This window comes from Pipistrellus kuhlii, unplaced genomic scaffold (assembly GCF_014108245.1).
Source record: "Pipistrellus kuhlii isolate mPipKuh1 unplaced genomic scaffold, mPipKuh1.p scaffold_m20_p_7, whole genome shotgun sequence".
In the NCBI taxonomy this organism is placed as follows: Eukaryota; Metazoa; Chordata; class Mammalia; order Chiroptera; family Vespertilionidae; genus Pipistrellus; species Pipistrellus kuhlii.
Genome location: NW_023425573.1, coordinates 13684340 through 13706272, shown reverse-complemented (window position 1 = coordinate 13706272; position 21933 = coordinate 13684340). Strand labels below are relative to the sequence as shown.

At 45.0% G+C, this 21933-nt stretch overlaps 1 protein-coding gene across 7 annotated transcripts in view; it reads right to left on the bottom strand.

Annotated features, from left to right (window-relative positions):
- The window catches only part of ANKRD44 (ankyrin repeat domain 44), a 195330-nt gene that overhangs the window by 28607 nt on the left and 144790 nt on the right, over positions 1-21933 (bottom strand). For all 7 annotated transcript variants that reach the window (XM_036421408.2, XM_036421402.2, XM_036421405.2 and 4 more), the window contains one exon: positions 19422-19533. In XM_036421408.2, coding sequence (XP_036277301.1) covers positions 19422-19533 — 112 coding nt within the window. The remainder of the gene's footprint in view (positions 1-19421; positions 19534-21933) is intronic.

The window sequence follows — 21933 nt, the reverse complement described above, 5'->3', positions numbered from 1 at the left end:
ACATAGAAATGGCGAACATAAGAGACATTTTATGTTTGCTTTTATTTGTGTGAGAATAGAATATGGAACTTAAACAATCTAAGGTATGTTGGAATAATGAGAATACATTTAATTTTAACTTCAAAGCAAATAACCTTAAAACCAATCTGCCCAGCACAATAAAGAGTGGAAATAAAAGTAGCTTTAACAGCTTGCAAAGGCTAGAAAACAGCTGCTCTTTTGCTTTGTTTTGCAACATTATCACCTGCAAGACTTCCTGGCATTGACCCTGCGGCCCAACTCCAGATCCGGTCCTGGAGTGAATGTGCAATCAAAGGAACACAGAGCCATTTCCACCTTCTCAGCCACACGATGCAGAGGCAAGAAGACAATACACGGCTTACAGCCTCACCTCAGGCATGTTCCCGGAACACTGGGTATGGGGCATGACGTTCCACACACAGACTTGGATCATACAGAAAGCACGTGATGTTCCATGGCAATCACTCACCCGGTATTTGCCGAGAATCCCCGTGCAAGACTCTGGGTAGGCATTGGGATTCAACAATCAAGAGAACATACGTGGCCGCGGAAGTGAAAGGTGGCGTGTGGGTTCAAGAATTTCATTCGGCCTTTACTCATTCATTCAGTCATTATTTGCTGAGCACTCTGCTAGGCACTGGCATGATCAGTCCTAAAATGGCCCCTGACCACACGCAATGTATAGTCCAGGGGCGTGACGGATGACTCAAATGTGTACCTCCAGCGTGGCATCACAGGCTGCCGCCAGCACAATAAAGAGTGTACACTCATTTCAAGGATCGATTGGCCCTCTGCCTAAACCAGTGGTCGGCAAACCACGGCTCCCGAGCCACATGTGGCTCTTTGGCCCCTTGAGTATTCTAACGCCACTTCTTCAAAACAGACTCTCCCAGGCCGAAAACCGACTTCTGCGCATGGGCCACGCAGTTTCCATTGCACTGTACGCGTGCGCCCGCATGTGGTATTTTGTGGAAGAGCCACACTCAAGGGGCCAAAGAGCACCATGTGGCTCGAGAGCCGCGCTTTGCCAACCACTGGCTGAAACCAGCTGTTCAAATGGCTGCTTCCATAAAGCCTTTCTCTGGGCTATTTCGTCCTACCCCTCGTCACCTCCCAACCCCAGCACTGCTCCTGTTCGCAAGTGGCCAACCATTTATGAAGCTGGTCTGCAGAGGGTAGCCCTGCCTGCCCCACCTCTCCTGCACACCCTCCTCCTACAACAACCTGCATTCTTGGGGGGAACACCAGAAGGGCTGGGATTCAAGCCATTTCCAGCCCCCCCGATGGCAAATCATGACGGACCCCTGACAGGGCCACTGAGAGAAAGCGGCGGGGGCGAGAGCAAGCAGACCTCCTGAGGGTCTTACTGGTGAAACGTGCACTCCCTGGTTCAGTGCCTGCGGAGGGCACCACGGAGGGAGAGGCGAGGATGCTCTATAATTCTGGGGCCTGAGAAAAGGACTGCACTGGAGACTTGAACAATTTACAGGACGTTTTCTGAATCTGGAGGGTGTTCCTACAGGGCTCATGGGCTCTCCCAGAGAACATCTCAAGGTCTTAGATTTAAAAGCAGCAAAGACGCTCTAGTCAGTTTGTCTCAGTGGACAGACTGCCAGCCTGCAGACTGAAGGGTCTCAGGTTCGATTCATGTCAAGGGCACGATCCCGGGCCTTGGTTGGGGCTCCTGTGGGAGGTAACCAATCAATGTGTCTCTCTCACATCGATGTTCTTCTCTCTCTCTCTCTCTCTCTCTCTCTCTCTCTCTCTCTCTCTGTCTGTCTGTCTAAAGATCTCCACTCTCTCTAAAAATCAATGAAAAAATATCCTCGGGTGAAGATCAACAAGTGGGGAAAAAAATTAGAAAAATAAAAGCAGCAAAGGTCATCGAAGGCCAACTTTAGGGCTTTCTCTACACAATGAATCTGTGGTAACAAAATCAAGGATAAATATAAACTCAATGGTAATCCAATGGCCAGTGGGTTAAAAAAAACAAAACAAAACAACAGTGATCTTGTCCAAAACTGAGGAAACATAAATATTGCACTTGAACGAGGAACCCAAGCTTTTCAACTAGTAGAGTTTATGCCTGGCTATTTGAAAACACGGCAGGAAAAATGCAGGGATCCCAAGAGACTTACAGCTGATTTAAACTAGTTTTTCTGTGTGCTGCTTAGGAAAGCAGAAAGTGAGCATAGCTCTGCCAGTACGAACAGAGGCATGTAGCCAGCGTGTCTGTGAAGCAGCCTCTCTCCCATTGTAATGGCCAGACTCTGACACACAAGTGAGGAAAACCAACCCAGCAGTTCCACAGGCACCGTGTGAAGAAGGTGCTCTGAGAAACGGTTTAAAAATTGATTTTCTGCCCGGCCGGTGTGGTTCCGTGTTGAGCTGTTGACCTAGGAACCAGGAGGTCACGGTTGGATTCCTAATTAGGGCACAGGCCTGAGCTGTGGGCTCGATCCCCAGTGTGGGGCATGCAGGAGGTAGCCAACATGATTCTCTCTCTTCATTGATGTTTCTCTCTCTCTCTCTCTCTCCCTTTCTCTCTGAAATCAATAAAAATATGTTTTTAAGTGGATTTACTTCTCTTTCAGCAGTGACGAGTAGGAGGACTTGTCTACAAGTCTGCAAGTCTGTTGAGGGTTGGGGGCAAGCCAAGGCCCCCGCTGAGTTGGCACCACTGTGAGAAATTCTGCCTCACATTCCGCGTGTCTGTGCTTGAGAACGAAACGCTACGTGGGCAACCTCAAGGCCATGCCTGAGTCAACCCCACTGAGACTCAGCTCAGCTCAATCTGACGGTTCAGACCACCAGGCCTGTGTCACTGCGCTCCATGCAGGGGCTGGGATAGGGCTGAGGGGTCCCACCGGCCTTTCAGCCCCAGGATTGCTAGGATATCCTGGGCCACACTGGGCCTCAGGGGACCCCGGCCTTCTCCAGGGGCCTCACAGTCGGCTGTGGCTATCCGCGGATGTGCGTGACTCTGCTCACACCCGTTCTCGGCTATTAGAAGAAGCTGTCTTGCTTGAAATTGGTATTAACAGCAATTGCCAGAAACTCAGTGGTTTCTAGAAACGTCTGATCCTAATCTAATTTCTGCCTCCCCCCACAGTTCTAAAGGTAAGGAACCATGACCGCTCTCCGCTTGTGCAAATCACGTTCCATGTAACTCTGAAAGGAGATAACGGATGCAGGAAGGCACTCCCGGGAGCCTGGCTAGCTGAGCTAGTCTCTTCCTGGGAGCTGGTTTTGATTGCTCTGCTTATCTCCGCCCTCCCAAGTGCCCTCGAGTCCCAGTAATTTCCTCGCCAATTAAAAGGCAGGAGAGCCTGCGGTCTGTGTGAGGAAGGCGAATGAAACCCGCTGGGAAGACCAGCCCAATGCAAGCTGTAAAATGCAGGGTGTTTAAAAGCAGTCATGCAAGAGCCTGAATGCTCAGATATGTTAGCCCTGGCTGGTGTGGCTCAGTTGGTTGGGCCTTATCCTGTGCACCAAAAGGTTGCCGGTTCCATTCCCCTCAGGGCACATGCACGGGTTGCAGGCCTGATACCCATTAAGAGGTATGCAGGAAGCAGCCGATCGATGGTTCTCCCTCTCCCTTCCTCTCTCTCTAAAATATCAATGAAACATTTTTTTAAACACTCATATACTTGGACCTATAAACCTACTTCAAAGATTCTATCCTGAGAAACTTCCAAGCCTAAAGCATTTAATGGTAAATACTAGAAGAAGGCCTAAATTATGGTTGATCCAATAATGGAATGTTATTTAAATTAAAATATATTTACCATGAGTTATTAATTTCCATAATATTGTATGGAGGAGAAATCAATGTATAAAGTCACATATTCAATGTTATCTTATATATGTGAAAAATAAAATATGTGAAGAGACTGGAAGGAAATATATCAAAAGGTTAATAATTATTATTTGGGGGCACTGAGGCACTGTTTCGATAACTGCACCCAAGGATTAATGTTTCAGTATAATGTTAATTCGGGACTCAGGCTCTGTGAATTCACATGTTAACTTGTAGCTCTGTGCCCAGCAGAGAGCCACACTGTCTGTGGGGCAGCAAAGAGCAGGCCCACCAGGACGCACAGGCTCAGAGGCTCTTCCAGCAGCATGGAGGGTCCTTCCCGCCTTCCCCATCTGCTGTTTGTCTTCTCTTTCCGGCTGTTAATTAGCTCTTTGAACAGAAGGTGCGAGAGGCAGGCGGGATATTTGATTTAATAAACATTTCACGAAGGTTCTGGAGTTCTCCCACCGGCCTTCCGGCTTGCTGGTGTGTAAAGGGTTTAAGGAGACAAGTGAGCCTCGGCTGGTGTGGCTCAGTGGTTCAGCCTTGACCCAGGAACTGGGAGGTCACGGTTCCATTCCGTTCAGGGCACATGCCTGGGTTGCGGGCTCCATTCCGTGTGGGGGCGTGCAGGAGGCAGCCGATCAATGAGTCTCTATCATCACTGATGTTTCTCTCTCTCTCTCTCTCTCTCTCTCTCTCTCTCTCTCTCTCTCTCCTCCTCCTCCTCCTCCTCTCTGAAATACATAAAAAATTATTTTAAAAAGAGAAGAAAAAGAAGACAGGTGAAACTGGACTGCCCTCCCTCAGGAGGATCAGTGTTGAAGCAGGTGCCTGAGAAGTGACCTGATGCTCGTAAGACCAAAACATCTCCGCACACCTGAGGTTTCACCTGCCTCACAGCTGTCAAGTAGGCCGGCCATCTGCAACGTGTGTACACGCCTTCCTAGCTAGGCCATAAGAAAGGGCATGGAAAGAAGTTTATGTCTAAGCAAAAAAAAAAAAAAAAAAAAAAGAGTTAAATATAGCTTCATTTCAGCACGCATTTGCCGAAACAGGTTTGAACAAAAAGTTTCCAAGTTAAGTGTTCCGGGAGAGTGCTGGACTCAAAAGACTAACTCAGCGTTATTAAAATTAAATATTCATGGTGGGCTTCATTAAAATGCCAAAAAGTTTATCGAAGGTTTAGATAATTTCCCAGATAGTTGCACAGCTGAAATCGCAATGTGGACTTTTCTTCTGCTTTCTTTTTCTCCTGAGCATTTCTACTCGGGCGCCAGCTATCAGTCGGTGAGCCACACAGCTGGCCCTGTCACTTTCACGCCCACCTCTCTTTCCCCTGGGAGCCACAAGCCCTCCTCCTTTTACCCTTTCTAAAAAATAAAATTATATATATATATATATATATATATATATATATATATATATATATAAAATATATATATGAGTAAATATTATATATATATGTATACACATACACACACACACACACACACACACACACACACACACATATATATATATATAAATTTCAGAGAGGGAGGGAGATGGAAAGAGATAGAAACATCAATGATGAAAGAGCATCACTAGCTGGCTGCCTCCTGCACATCCCCCACTGGGGACTGAGCCCACAACCCAGGCATGTGCCCTGACCAGGCATTGAACCCTGACTTCCTGGTTCATAAGTCGATGCTCAACCACTGACCCATGCTGGCCAGGCCCTTTCACCCTTTCTACATGCTGATGATTCCATCTTCATTACGCCTTCCTTCCTGGGTTGCAGGAAAGAAGGGGACAGCTGTGCTTTCGCTGCTGTAACAATGAGGTCAGGTTCCTGCCGGCTAAGCCCTCCTCTGTAAGGCTTAGCTCATCGCCCAGCACTGTGTTTAGTTCCACCTCTGACCCTCTCCCTGGCCGGCAGCCTCAGAGCCCCGCAGGGAGAAGAGGGGAGAGGAGGTGGGAGTTCAGGTGCTGTTATGTCCCGCGGCCTAAAGACAGGCTCGGAAGCTCGCTCTTCCAACACTTCCGGTCCCTCTGAGGGCTCACTTTCCTTTCCAAGGAATTTTAAGTTTTAACAACTTTTTCCATCTTGACTTTTAAAATATAACCTCTAAATAAGATGCATTCAGGAACGCATGCTTTATGTAACATACTGCCTGACTAGGGCTGTATCTGGCCCAGAGAAGTTGTTCAATAAGTTTGCTTTAATGCAGCAATATTTTAAAATATATTTTTATTGATTTCAGAGAGGAAGGGAGAGGGAGAGAGAGTGAAACATCAATGATGAGAGAGAATCATTGATCAGCTGCCTTCTGCACGCCCCTTACTGAGGATTGAGCCCACAACCCATGCATGTGCCCCTGACCAGAATCAAACCCGGACCCCTCAGTCCACAGGCCCTTTATCCACTGAGTCAAACCAGCTAGGGCAATGCAGCAATTTTTTAAAAAAGATAAAATAATTGTAAAGTACTCTTTAAAGGCAAAAAGGAAGAAAATAACATGGACTCTAACCCATAATGGGGACAGCCAGAAATAACTAGTTACCATTTTATTTTATTTATTTTTAAAAATATATATTTTATTGATTTTTTACAGATAGGAAGAGAGAGGAATAGAGAGTTAGAAACATTGATGAGAGAGAATCATCGATCAGCTGCCTCTTGCACACCCCCTACTGGAGATGTGCCCACAGCCAAAGTACATGCCCTTGACGGGAATCGAACCCGGGACCTCTCAGTCCGCAGGCGATGCTCTATCCACTGAGCCAAACCGGTTTCGGCACTAGTTACCATTTTAGTATGTGCCCTTCTAGGCAAATAGTGCATAGACACACATAAATCATGATGTATATATTATATTATAACTTTTCTTTTTGTGCTTTACAGGTAGTGAATATTTTTGCATACATTGAATATCTTTGCAATATCACTTTAATGACCACCTAGCATTCCGATCAATATATTGGTGCAATAATGTCTCAAGCATTTGACCTGCTCCTCTATTTTTGAACTTTCAGGTTATCCCCTTCTGGGTGTTACTATTATTATTATTATTATTATTATTAACAGCTAAGAATGTTTGTGTGGCTGAATCTTTATGAATATTCATGTTGATATCCTGATGATAAATTACAAAAAAGTAGACTATGAAGGCTTTTGACTTAAAATTGGTGGCATCTTTTTGGTAATTTAAATAAATGTGGAGGGGGGTTACTTGAGGTATAATGCTTGAAGATACACTTTGCTGGGTCAGTTTAGCATGTCCAACACTCTTCACTCCCCACTCTGATTTTGTATTTGCAGGGCTCTGGCTCCTCATCACAGTTACTCTCCCAGGAGCTGGTGACCGACCCCCACAGGGAGCAGGGTCTTGTCCCTCCTTCACTAAAGGTGACTCCCTGGCTACTCCAAGCTGCTCCTTCGGGCCGAGGCCGTGGTGTACAGGCCTCAGCAGTCTGTTCCCAGCAAGAAGCGTCTTTTCTAAAACGAATCGCGTCCTGTTACAACTTTTCAAAGCTTTACTGTGCTCATCCTTCATCAGAAATAAAATATAAATTGATTCAAGTTTCCAACTACAACACACACACACACACACACACACACACACACACACACACCACCTGGTCTTTTCCACTGGTTTAATAAAAACAAACTATTAAATGCATGCAGATATATGCATTTAATTAGAATTAGAACTTGCAAGAAAGAAACTAATGAAAAGTTAGCCTTTCTTTAAAAAAAATATTTATGGTCATCTATGTTAACTGTCTCTAGGAGACGACTAAAATGTTCTTTAAACATCTATCTCCAGTTGGTAATGAAAGTGTCTAAGTTGCAATTTTAAGATGATTAAAACCAAAATGCACTCCTTTGAAAACGTGAGTGAATGTAAAATACTATGGCATCTGTCTACTCAGATTTTAAAATTCAGCCTGACTGGTCTTGGAAAATACACACACCGGACTCAGAGTAATCACGTGGGTCACACCATGGTTTGCTCATTTCATGTGAAACAGCCCAAGTCATTGAAGAGAGGGGTTCTCCTCTCAGAAGACCAGGCCTCACATGTGCAGCAGGGAGAGCTGGCCTGCTGCGTGGCCTGAGCGGGGAGGGGCCTGTTCCGGAAAGGTCCATTACCGGAGGGTGAAAGGCAAGAATGTGGAATGACTTTAGTTGTCTAAAAAAATAATGTTCTGTTTTTCAATCACGGTTGACATTTAAGAAGTGAAGTTTTTGAATGAATATAACATATGCTCTCTGGAACTAAAGCTATCTGATTCTTAGAGAGAGAGAGAAAAAAACCCACAAAAGAGCCCCACAGTCACAATTTCTTTGTTAAAATAGCTTTTGCCAGTCCTTTAAGAACGTAGATCTTAACCCTTACTTTTAGCTATTTGAATATTTTTTCTAGATTTCCTGAAAATTGTAAAATCATTCATTTATTTTTGAATTGTGCTTTTCTGAATAGGTCCCTTTTCATGTACCCAATCACTTAAAGATTTGTCATCTTCCAATAATTTGTGTGCAAAGTATTTTTCCATACTCTTTACAAGTTCATGGGGCCTCACTATAGGGGGTGGCTGGGAATTTCTAAATATGTGCGTGGTAGCAAGGAATTCTTGTTTTATCCCCCATAACATCCACACCACCAGACTTTAATATTTTAAGTTCTACGCAGTTAAGGAAACATTTTGTCACTTATTTAACTTTTATATTCTTATATCAAATACACTTTATATTTTTTATGCCTTGTCTTAGGACAGTGGTTGGCAAACTACTACGGCTCATGAGCCACATGCGGCTCTTTGGCCCCTTGAGCATGTCTCCCACAAAATACCATGGCGTGGGCAAGTCTATTTTGAAGAAGTGGCGATAGAAGAAGTTTAAGTTTAAAACATTTGGCTCTCAAAAGAAATTTCAATCGCTGTCCTGTTGATATTTGGCTCTGTTGACTAATGAGTTTGCCGACCACTGTCTTAGGATAACCCCATGCCTTTCTGATTTCTTACTTTAAGAATTTGACCTTAGCAGTGACTTTAATCAAGGAAAGAAAGAAGGTTCCTATGGAATTTCCATTTTACCTTGTACTATTCTTCCTTCTGAACTATCCAGTGGCCTCTGAATCTCAGCCAGGGGATTGATTCTTTGAGCACCAATGGCAAAGCACTCTCCTCCCTCATGCCAAGTTTGCAATATCCTTTTCTGCAATTAAACCTTTCTCTCAAACTAATGCTAGTTCCTTTGGGTCAATTAAATTTGAGCCTCCTTCTGTTGGCAGCCACCAGGTTATTTTTTGAAGGCTCTCGCCTGGGGAAAGTTGTATAAATAAACCCTGGTGGTTCCTCGCTGTGCTTGGCTCTCAGAGAACACAGCACTCTCAGTAGAACTGAGCTCGGGGGGAGATTAACTCTGTGTGTGAAATGACTCATGAGCCACCCTTTCCTAGCTTTAATGTGCTGGTGACTCAACAACAGTAAGACCCAACCTTTTCAGAACTGGAAGCTCCTACCAAATCCAGCTACCAGGAGGGACCAGCTTGGTTAAATCAGAACAAGCGTTTCCTCAACTGCTCTCCGTGGGCCTTGGGAATTATGTCCTAGCAACTCTGCAGGCGCGATGAATAAACAGCGCTGGCTTGGGATCCTAGTTTCATCCCACCAATCGATAAAGGTTTACTGTGTGATACCGTCACACTGAGATGTGAGGACAGATGGTCTCAACAAGGGCGATTCTAATGCCCAGGGTACATCTGGCAACCTCTGGAGAGATATCTGATTGTCAACACTTGGGGGTGGGGGTGGGGGTGGAGGAGGCTGGTAGCTATTGGTGCCTGGTGGCGAGAGACCAGCGATGCTACTAAGCATCGTACAATGCACAAACAGCCCCCACAACGGAGAATTATCTTGTTCAAAACGTCAGTAGTGCCAAGGTTGAAAGTCCTGCTTTAAGAAAACAAATGAAAGTAAATCACAGAAAAGCGTTTCCTTTGAGCCCAGGCAGTTCAGAGCTCTGACTTAGCCTTCTATGACAATCAGACAAGCTACCAGAGAGAAGCCCTGTGACAGGAATGTCCCAAGATATCCCTATCCAGGAGTTCCATCAGCATGGTTCCATTGGTACAGAGACCGAATTCCATAGAATTGTGTAATGGCCAACTCGATGGTACTCGGAGCGGGTGAGAAGCCCATCCTCCACGTTTAATTTGCACAGAAAATGTGTGAGTTGAACAAAATAGAAAACAGATGCCAACGAAACCATCTAAATGGCGAAGGTAGAGGAATTTTTTAAATCTATTTGAAATCTTTTCTTGTTTGGGGAAGGGTTGGGCTTGGGGGATGGGCTGGTGACACAGGAGAAAACCTCCAGCCATTTTCAGATTTTAATCATCTTGCCCACAGCTCAGAAGCAGGCTGCTTGGCAGGGGCGCCGAGGAAAGAGCCTTGTCGGGCTTCAGCATCTAATTACTTAACTTAGAGGAAATTAGGCAGGGTTCCAAACTCACAGAAGACGCATGTCCTGCCGGGAGTTGTTAATTATAAGCAGACTTAAGAAGCATGCATTTGTTTTGGTAATCATGCCAGCGTGTGCACAGCCCTGCCAAATAGCACAGGAAGTGGAGACGGGGGAGAAGGTGAGCTGCTCGGCTCAGCTGGCGGCGGGGGGGATTAAAACCAGATGGCCCCCATTGGTCTCCTCAGCCAAGTTCTACAGGAGATAGGCTTTGTGCTGAAGTTTAAGTGAAATTGATGCCTGACTGCCCTACTCCTGAATAAAAACCGAAATTAATTCCTTTTAAAAAATGATTTCCCATTTTGTTATTATTGTTTGGAAGACCTTGAGGTAATCAGAAACCTACTCTGAGAAAGACGCACATATATCTGCATATATCTGCATGCATTTGGGGGGAAAGATCAGAAAGAAACAGATCAAAATTTAAACAGGGGTGATCTGTGGATGGTGAGGTTATCGGCAATTTCAATTTTCTTTGAATATTTCCATGATTTTCCAAAATTTCTACAATTCAGCACATAATATTTTTACAATTAGAAAAGGCCTGAAATAGGGTCATGATACCTCTTCTGTTTTTCTATTTCATTCCCTCATTATAATCCAGTGCTACCTATACTGCTCTCCTTTAAATACTGACATTGGGTACTTAGGCTGAAAATGTGTAAATAACCATTCATAGATATTAATCAGATCAAAAGCTCACTCACTATTGCCTACTTATAGAGCTGGCTGTATATCATATCGCTAATAGGTAACACGTCAACATGTTACTCAATAACTAGTTTTTCAAAAGACTCCTCAAATTCTGTTTTCCATAGTATACATATCCTCATATCCTGGCAACGTACAGTTAGAAGGAAAGGGCGGAGGTGGGGAATAGACATCAGGCCACAGCCAGGACAGATATAGGAAAAATTGAAGATATAAGGCTCAAACTTTGAGGAAAATCCGAAATAAAATAGGTTGAAAATTAGTGTCTCTAGTTGTAGGCAATGTCTGCAGTTGATGACATTCTCTGACAGGTTGGTAATAAAAGGTACCGTTGTTGGCCTAAGTGAAGCACAAAAAATTTCCTACCATATAGGAGATACATATATTTACCTAAATTTCATGGTAAACAAAGAATTCATTGAGAGAAAATGTGTGTTTTTGCTTAGGATCCTAAGAAAGCTCAAACGGCTGAACTTATTCAGATAAAAGCAAAAGTTGGCAGCTCCACGTCAAAATAAAGTCAGCACATAGATCAGGTTCAAAGGCAAAGCCACATTAAATATTACCAGGTATCTCCATGGAAAAGAAAGACATCCTCTTATAATTGAAGTCTAGATACTGAAGCAAGAGATCATGAAATTCCTGTGTGAGGACAAAATGAAATCCCTGTGTTGACCTCTCCGACCTAACGAGGCTGTTCTGGTATGTCAATAGTGAGAAGTAAATTATGGGGGCAGCGATTCTGGCCACAGGGAACTGATCTTGTCCACGAACTACTTCCATTTCCACATGGTGAACACTGGGAATTCCGTTTGATTCATGGCAATTTGCTGATGAAGATAGAGCTCTTTTAAATGAATAGTCCCAGGGACTCAAGTTTAAAGCTCCACTTGGAGAAGACTTTCTGCTTGGATGCTATGGTGATAGATGTTTGAGGCCATGACTATGAAAAGGCCATGGTCCTAGGTAGCATCCCTCATGTATATGGGCCTGGAGGGATGGCAGAGTACTCAGCGCTCTCATGCTGGCCTATGGCTGCTCAAGTCTCCCTAACAGCAACATTCACCTGTCGTATTTCTCCTTCCGTCAGGATATTGCTCCCTCTGAGCACCAGCAGGTAGTCATACGTTTCTTTCCTTCTAGGAAACTAATTTCAGCTTAACTGAAACATCGCAATGCTATCCTGACCCAGAGGAATCACTCCAGTTGCAAGAATTCCGTGTCACCAGCACACAGACCAAGAAACACAACAGGACCGACAACTGAGAAGCCCTTCTCATTACCCCGCCCCCTCCGCCCAAACAAGAAGCACAGCATCAAGAAGCAAGCGACAACAATGGACTGCTGAGAGGAAGCAGGAGCGAGGAAGGACCCACTCCTGTGGGATAGGCTCGCAGGACCTGCTAAGCGTGGGAGAGAAGCAGGAACACTGAGCAAACATTTGGCACCTCAGCTTCCACTTTAAGCCCGAGGTACCAGCAGTCCATTCCCGAGGAATTTTAAGCCTCTGGTGTTCGGAAGATAACCATGGCAACAACACTGAGAAAGAGCTACCCATTGCCTGCTGTGGATATTATTTACCTCAGTCTCTACTATTCTTCCACCCTCAGCACTAATCATTAATTCAATACAGTATGCCTGATCAAATCCTTTGTCCATTTTTCTGTTGGGTTGCCTATCTTTGTCTTACTGGTGTTTAAGGGTTCTTTATAGTCCTTAGAGTAAATTTGGGGGATTCAGACTGGTGTTCTCTCTACATTTAGAATGTGAATCTTTTTAGTGTTTTTCTTTTCCTCAGCATTGATTTGTCATTGCCCTGTGTTCTGCAAATTAAGGTCTTTTTAGACAGAGAAAGAATATCATACAAGATGAAAAGAAATAATAAATAGCCCGGCTAGCATGGCTCAGTTATTGGGCATTGACCTATGAGCCAGGAGGTCATGCTTAGGTTCCTGGTCAGGGCACATGCCCTGGGTGCGGGCTCGATCCCCAGAGTGGGTGTGCAGGAGGCAGCCGATCAATCCTTCTCTTTCATCATTGATGTGTCTATCTCTCTCTCAAATCAATAAAAATATATTTTAAAAAATTATAAAAAGAAATAGTAAATAATTTTAATGAAATTTAAAGAAGTCTAGATTTTTTTTGTCAGTTGGCTTAATTTTTCCACCACCAAGGGCTTTATTCGTTTATGAATAAAATAGTATCTACAAAGGCTTTGATTATTAGAGTCTTTCTATAACTCTGGGGCCTAATCACCACTATAAGTTGTCATCTAAGACAAAAAGGCAGCAGATCTCCTAGGCTTCACATTCTAAATGAATTCAGTCTTCTACACATTCCCCACACATCCATCAACAGAAGTCCTCCTCTGAGAGCTAATTCAGTGGGAGCTCTGTACTACAAAACCTCGACTGCATGAAGTGACAGGCATATGGAAACGGTGACAGGTAGTCAACCCTGTAAAGTATTCGGGGTCATAGGTGTTACACTGAATCAATTCCACTTGCTGGGCATATATTCTTTGTGTATTACCAGAAAAAAAAAATAATAATACTGGTGACTTCTGAGAGCCATTCTTAAGTTTAACAGTTACCTCTTTAATCAGCTATCATTTTCATCGAAATGATATTCCCAAATTACCCCAAGTTATATTATCATCATGTTAATTTACTCTTTGCCTCAGAACAAGGGAAATTTATCTGCCTAGGGCCAAAGATGTTTTATTTAGGGCTGGGCTGGAGAGCAATTTAGAAGCCGAGGGATGTGGCAATATGATTTTTAAAATGCAGAAAAAGAGAACAAAGGAGACAATAGGTTTGAACACAAAAATAATTAGGTAACAGAGGAGTATCCTGCTTCGGAAAGGCATTTTGCTTCCCTGCTCTTCGTCCCCACAAAACGCATGCAAATCAACACAGGTCTCACCAGACACCATTTTTAATGTTAAATTAGAGTACAAATCCCTGCTCTAAGTATCAATAACATATTAGTGATACTAGCCCACACAAATATATATATAGCTTTAAATTTTTTTCTACTGATTCAATTAAAGCGAATCTTATGGCATTCTGAAACATGAGCTAAGAAAGCACCATCCCCTATTTCTGGTTGATGAACATTAAACAAATCAGCACAGATTCAAGGAAGGGGGCAAAGAAAGCTGTAATTAGTTTAAGCAAAATTAAAGCAGATGGGCATGACTGACACGCATGTACTCCGACATGGGCCTGCCTCACATGGCATCTTTGATGAGCGGCTGGTCCCAGATGGCGATGGGGCTCAGGAGCACGGTGTGAGACAGCATCCTGTGACCCCAATGTACTGTGTCAGTGACAGAAGAGAGAGCACCCTGAACACAGCTTCTCTTCTCCACCGAAAACAAGACGTCAGTCCATTTAGCAAATCAAGTCCAAACTTCCACGTACACGCTCCCTCATTCCATCCATTTCAGGTTCGGTCTACTGCTCCCCATTGCTGGGGTGGTGAAAGCAGGACTCCAAAGAGACAAATCACAAGCGCGTCCCCCTGACGAGGGCCAGGAGATCTCACTAACCGCTGAACCCAGAATTGGACATTCTGTCCCCTTAGCTCTCTCAGCAGGCCACCTGTCCCTTGCTTCCGGGACATCCATTTTATCTTGGATGATGAAGGGTAAGAGTAAGAGAAATCCAGAGTTCCAACAGGGCAACAGTGGTCCTTTTATCAGCATGAGGAATTTGATATTCAAAGAAGGCTGCTACAAACTGAAAAATCTTTATGTAATTAATGAAATGTGTGTGTGTGTGTGTGTGTGTGTGTGTGTGTGTGTGTGTGAAATAAAACATGCCTTTGGGAAACTATCAATTTTTCCTCGGGAAAAATGCTATGAAGTTATCACTCTATATTAAATTGCTTCCCCATGACCAAGTATATTTTATTATTAACAAAATTACCTTTCCAAGTGCTGAATGGCCTACTGCATTTAAAGCCAGTGATGTTACCACTCGGGTTATAGGGAAATCATACAGGAAAATCAATCTGCTATTGCGGAGGGATTTGGTTTTTCCAAATACCCCCATCAGCTGTTACAGATGGCGGAGCCTCTCCCCCTCCTTTGGAATCTTAGAAAGGCTCTTTGTTCTTTGAATCAGACACAAACCCATGACCGGAAGGCACAGGTGTGTATGGGAGCTCTTATTCCGACTACAAACGCTCAGGCCTCTCCACTTTCCGTTACCAAACGCGAATCAAGAAGGGAAGTGGTCACCATGGGGACCCCGACCTGACCTCACCAGCAACGCGTCTGTGGCAGCTGCCGAAGATAAAGTGTCTTTGGAGGAGCAATCCTGCTGGGCTCCTGTCACTCCTCCACCCAACACCCGCTCCCCACCCTCTCAGGCTGGAAGTGGTCCTCCCGGGCACCTGTCATCATCAGGAGCAGGAGGCCACGCTGGCAGCAGCTGCTACAAAGACACTGAGCAGAGATGCCAGAGGGCAGGCTGGGTGCAGGAGCGCCTGGATGAAACATGTGCCGAAGGAGAACCCTGGCCAGCTCTGGCCCTTGGGTTCCACTTGGTCTCTGACAAATACACACTTTTGATCCTTTACTGAAGAGGGCAGGCTATTCCTCAAACACAGGCCTTTTTTAATGTAACTTGTGACTACTAGCAAGTTCTGGACGGAGCCAGCCAGTCTTTAGCTGTATCCTAAGCCAGTCCACTCAATGCCCTAAATTACACCAGACACCCATCAGATTTCCAGTCTTCTGGAAGCTTCTCTCACGGGGCTTGGGACCAGGAAAAAGCAGACTAGCTCTCCCCGCCCACCGCCTCCCACTGGGGAGGGCAGCAGTGGTGGGATCCACATCTGAGCTGCCTCCAAAGAAATGCGCCCTCTGACACCCAACGTCCTGAGTGGGCGAGGGGCCCGTGGGTTGAAATGCTAGCATCTCACTATGAAACGGTGGGCAGTGGTTCCACTGTCCTGGCCCCTCAGCTAAAGGTGAAACTGAAATTGTTGATTTTCATGCATTCCATGAATGGTTCTTTCATGCATTGCCAGAGTCATTCATGGTGAAGCCAAAAGAATTTTTTTATCTGCTCTATGACAAAGAAACAATAGGACTATTTTATAAAATACTGTCTGCTCTGAACACAGACTCACACACAAATTCTGACTTAACATCTGTGGGCCTATGTTTACATTCCCGGCAGTGAGTAGGCCGCCAGCAGGATCAGAGTATGTGCCCATCCCTCTCCTCCTTCCCTTAGTGTGACCTGGTTTTTGAACTAGCAAGTCATGGGGTGAACCATAACGTTCTTCCCCTTTTCCCGATCGCAGGTCTGCTCTCCTTCATGAGGCTACTTCTTCTGCTCCCATTGCCTATAAGACTTCATGTTTCAACTGAACTAACTAGAAGCACACACAAGACCAGCATTGTTGAGGTTTCCACTGGCATTCTGCCTGCTGGGAGGTCACAGACACCCCTACTCCAGCTCGGGGGACAGGAAAGAGCCAGCAAACACTTGTCTGGGGCTTGCATTCAGGTTTGCTGGTTTTTTTCGTTTTCTTGTCTGCAGATGACTACTTAGTAGCTCTTCTTTTTTAAATTCTTCGATTCTCTGCGTTTTTAGCCGTGAAATGCTTAAGTAGACATTGCTCATATAAGCCCCTCTGCTACAGAGCCCGGTGGTGATGATTTCTTAAAGGCCTGTGATAAACACAGAAACCACCTGAAACACAGAGTTGAGAGGAGCATAATTTCAGTGTTCAGTGGCCCAGAATGTAGTGGCCTCCGGTCTATCTTCAGAGAATCTCAGAAACTCCTAGAATATATAAGCAGGGGTGCCTGTCTACCCCCCACACACTCTCGCAGTTGAAGTTAAAGTTGGCTCAGAACAGGAGAGAAGGCTGGAGGGAAGCAGCCAAATTCCCAGTGAATTTGGGCAATGTCTTGGGCTGAATTGGATCAGGAGCTTGGCATTTTCAAACAATCCCTCTAGGTGTCTAGAGGCGATTTATGTAATTATATCGGCACATACATTTTTCCATTTCAATATAACAAAACCACAAAAATCCTGCTGTCACAGACAAATCTTTAGTACTGTAAAAGAAATACACATAAACACACAGATTCCAAGTAGAGGCGTGATTCTCCGATAGCTCTCTTCTCAATCAGGAGGAGTGAAGACCTGAGGGGAAGGGATGTGTGTGGGGGGGGGGGAGGGGGGAAGGCCTGCAGGAGGGGGAAAGAAGGGGAAAATGGGACTTATCTATAATACTATCAGTAATAAAACTTTTTTTTTTTTTTTAAAGAGAATGCATTTCAGATCAAGGAGAAGGGAGGCATCGAGCTCTTGTTTGCCAACTCCCTCCTTCCACGGAGGCATAAGTCTCACGTAGACAAGCTGCTGTGGTAGCCAAGGCTCCTCCATGCTGCTTTGCTATTTGGAGCTCAGTCACATGTAACTGACCGCAGTCCTTGGCACATGTCTGTGGGCAGATGGCTGCTTGCAGCTCTTCGGCCGAGTCCAGCCGAGAAGGCCAGCCTGAGGAGGCCGACTTGGCAGAACTCTGAACCTGAGCTCCTCTATCGAGGCCAAAGGGTTCGTACTACTCTCTAGAACACATGTGTCAAACACAAGGCCCGCGGGCCAAATCCGTCCCGCCAGGCCTTGCAATGTGGCCCGCACCGCGCTGTCATCACTGCACTCCGCTGCGTTTCCATTACAATGACAGTTTATGACTGTTCAGTAAACCATTCGGCCCGCGATTTAGGCTGGATTTTAGATTTTGGCCCCTTCTCTGATTGAGTTCGACACCCCTATGATAGAAGGTTTGCGCTTATGGAACACGTTCAATGTACGTTTATATTAGGAAAACAGAGTGAAGACAACAAAAGATCATTCCTGTTCCTTTTTGATTAAGCAAAAGAAACTGAACACAAAGCGGAGTTGACAAATGCTCAGCCGAGGATCCCAGACGGGACCCACAAGCCACGAGTGCCAAGTGAAAACACACCGAGCGGAATGTCAGAGTCAAATAAAATGTGCATTAAAATTAATGACACGGGTTTAACGGCGTGCATAATCACAGGGAGTGCTCCGCTAAGTGGGAAGAGTGGCAAAAGACATACGGTACCAACCTCGCAGATCAGCTGCTCTGACGGCCGGCACCCTGCCCATTCCTCCTCTACCTCCCACAGCACAGCGTCCAGGCCTGACCAGAGAGGCCCGGAGGCCACCACACGCATTTCTCCTCTGTGTGCCTTCCAGAGGCCAGAGCCAGGGCGCGGGAACACGGCATACAGGCCTCCAGGCATAATGCCTGCTCAGAGGCTCAGCTGAGCTCCTCAGAGCACCACAAACAAGCCTTTCACTGGCATTATCCTGGCACCCAGCACAGAGTCAGAACCAAATGGTTAGACGTCTGAGCCCTGGGAGGACTGGGGCGTTTGTGTGCTGAGATGAGGAGAAGACTGGTGTGGTAGCGATGAGTCTCAGAAATGTGCCTTCAAGTGCACACGGGCACATGGGCTTGCCTTCCTAATGTCTAGGACCCAAAGAAATGGGAGTTTTAAGGAACATGAGGGTATTGTGGTCCGAGAGAGAGAGAGAGAGAGAGAGAGAGAGAGAGAGAGAGAGCAAGAGAGAGAGAGGGAGAGAGAGAGAATAAAACTAGAAAAGGTGCCCCTCAAAAAAACCACTTCTTGCTTCAAGAACAGGCCTTATTCTTCTCGCCAGTGGAAAAATTATTTTTCTTTTTGTATCTATATAAGGTAATGAATGCTAACTCAACTCACTGTTAATCATTTCACAATGTATGTAAGTCAAGTCGTTGGGCTATATCTTAAACATGTCCAAGGCTATATATCAAGTATTTCTCAAGAAAACAGAAAGAAAAAGTAATTAAATGGCATAATGAATGCAAAGTTCCTGGCATGTGATGAACACACAGCAAATGCCACTGGTGGTGGTCCCACCCTCCCCAATCCCCACATGGCTGGGCCAGTGGTGGGAGCAGGCACCCACAGCGGTCTGGCTCTCCGAGGCCACTCCCGGGGAGAGCCCAGGGTCATTTGTTTGGAACAGAGGGTCAGGGTGCAAGAATGCTTACAGCCTGCTCAGGATCCTCGCTTATTGGAACTGACAGAGTTCACTGTCAGCCACTTCTAAGATTAGAATGGACAGAAAAGGAACAGAGAGATCTCATATGATCCAGTTAAACAATTTAATCACTTACCACAGAATATCTTCAAGGTGGTAGTCAGGTCCTTTGCTGAAACATTAAGAGCAGCACTGTCTGGTCTGGGTGTGTGCGTGCATGCGTGTGTTCGTGTGTGTGTGTGTGTGTGTGTGTGTGTGTGTGTCAGAGAAAACGAGACAAGACAAAGCAACTCACCAATTCCAGGCACTGCCTGTGGCCGTAGGCAGCCGCGTAGTGGATGCTATTGTAACCTTCCTTGTCCCGGAGAGCTGGGTTGGCGTCATTTTGAAGCAGAAACTCAAGGCATCTGTAAGTGCAGGAGGATGAAGTTATTTCAGAGAACATCTCTGGATCCAAAGAGATGATGAATGCGAATTCCCTCCTATTATGAATGCTCCACAGAGCACCATGTGAGTTTACGTATTTCTTTAAAAATTCGACAGCAATGAGCATTTGTGTCCTGGAAGATAGGTATGTATGTACATATGTACGTACATATGTATATATATGTATGTGTGTGTGTGTGTGTGCATTTTCTATAGCTTTCTTTATTTCAGCTTAAAACTGCCCTTCTAGAATTCAGGAAAGCCTGGAGGAACAAGATAGTCATTCGGTTCTTTTTCTTCTCATCCTAAGATGGAGACCCGCTCTGTCATCAAGACCACTGACTAGTCGGGGTTAGAGTTCCATGTTCAAAGGACAAAGTGTCCGGGCCATTGCAGCAGGGCCAGCCTCAGAGAGGGGGTTCTTTTCCACCTTGCTATTGGAGACTCCAAGATCAAAAGGTTGAAAAATGAAAGTTAAGAAGTATAAGACAACAACAAAAAAGAACCAAAGGAGAGCCTAAACAATAAAAGGATTAAACGAATGGGTAAGAGTCAGTCACCACAAACGAAGAAAAAGACTCCAATTGCACCATTAGGAATATAGGCTAAAGCAAATTATAACTAGTACATTTTAAAAGCCTTTCATGACAAAGCTGTCATTTTTCTGAAAAAGCCACAACCCTTGGAATAGGTTAGAGGAAGGCTTGTGGCTCCCCTTTCCAGAAGAACCCCAAACTCCAGGACACAGGCCTCGAGGACGAAACCAATTCTGTCCAGGGTTTATCGCAAGTGGAACAATCCAGCTGGGGAAAGAGGGAATTAGTCGGCCACCCCACTTGCTCTGTAATTTCAATTTAACCTTATTATTATTTTGATTCTCACCTGAGGAGTGAGGATATTTTTCCCACTGATTTCTAGAAAGAGTAGAAGGGAGTAAGGTGGGAGGGAGAGAGAGAAACATTGATCTCACAGAGACATATTGATTGGTTGCCTCTCACACCCAACCTGACTGGGGTGGGGATTGGACCTGCAACTCAGGTACGTGCCCTTGATGGGAATCGAACCTGTGACCCTCTGGTGCGCAGGCTGAGGCTCAAATCACCAAGCAATGCCAGCCAGGGCTCAATTTTATTTTTTTGGCAGTGGGACCAACAATTCCTTCACAAAACCAAGCAGATTCAACTTCCTATCAAATTAAAATTGTAAGATTCCAAAGCCTATACTTTAAATAAGCACTTCCAAAGGAAAATTTCTATAGTGTGCAGAAGAGCTATAAAGTGACATTTACCTATCTTTTTGGCAAATGCCAGAAAGAGAAAAATAGCCAAAACCGGTTCGGCTCAGTAGTAGAGCGTCGGTCTGTGGACTGAAAGGTCCCAGGTTCGATTCCGGTCAGGGGCATGTATGTTGGTTGCAGGCCCATCCCCGGTAGGGGGTGTGCAGGAGGCAGCTGATTGACGTTTCTCTCTCATTGACATTTCTAGCTCTCTATCTCTCTCCCTTTCTCTCTGTAAAAAAAATCAATAAAATATTTTTTTTTAAAAAGAGAAAAATAGATCACAGAGACTGTTTAAAATGATATTTTAATTTCTAGAAAAACTGAAGAAAGACAGGCATTTTTAAAACCAAATACCTCCACATCACATGATTTATCCATAAAAATACTCCATAATAATAAGGCAAGCTATTCCTGGAGCCCTGAATCACACTGCCTTTGTGACTTGGGCCTCAAAAGGAAGTCCTCTCTGATTTGGGTAATAAAACGCCCGGGGGCAGGATTGCAGGTCTGACTCACTGTAAACCGAATTTGGCTCTTTATATAAAACATTCAATAGGAATGGCCTTCTATGGATGCACAACCCCCAGCTTCTGAAAATCTATTGACCAATTGAATATGAAATTTGGAAAACACTTGGAATTGCTCCCAAAGAGTTATTTAATCCAGAATATACCTGACCTAAACTACCAACAGTGCTGCTGAAATAACAACAGTTGGATAGAATTCGAAAATTCTATGTGTTTTTTTATGGGACAGTGATTAAACTAGTTTTAACTGGAAATGCTTATCTTTTCTCCTCCCAGGCAATTCTGACATCTAAGGTGCAACATCAAGAGATGCACATTAGGCCAGGGGTGTATCTGGACCAGGGCGGGGAGAGGCAGAAGGGGAGCGGGGATGGGATAGGCGGAGTAGCCTCTTTGCATAAAAGGGCTCTTGGGTGGCCAGTTGGGCATCAGGTGGCCACCTCTCCCTTCTCTCCTGCCCTCCCTCTCCCCCAGCTGTAAGCAGTCTGCTCTGGCCTGGGCAAGCCTGCATTTCCTAGAGAAGGAGCACTTGCCGAGAAGTCTTAAAATTCCTGTCTTTACTATGATCATTTTTC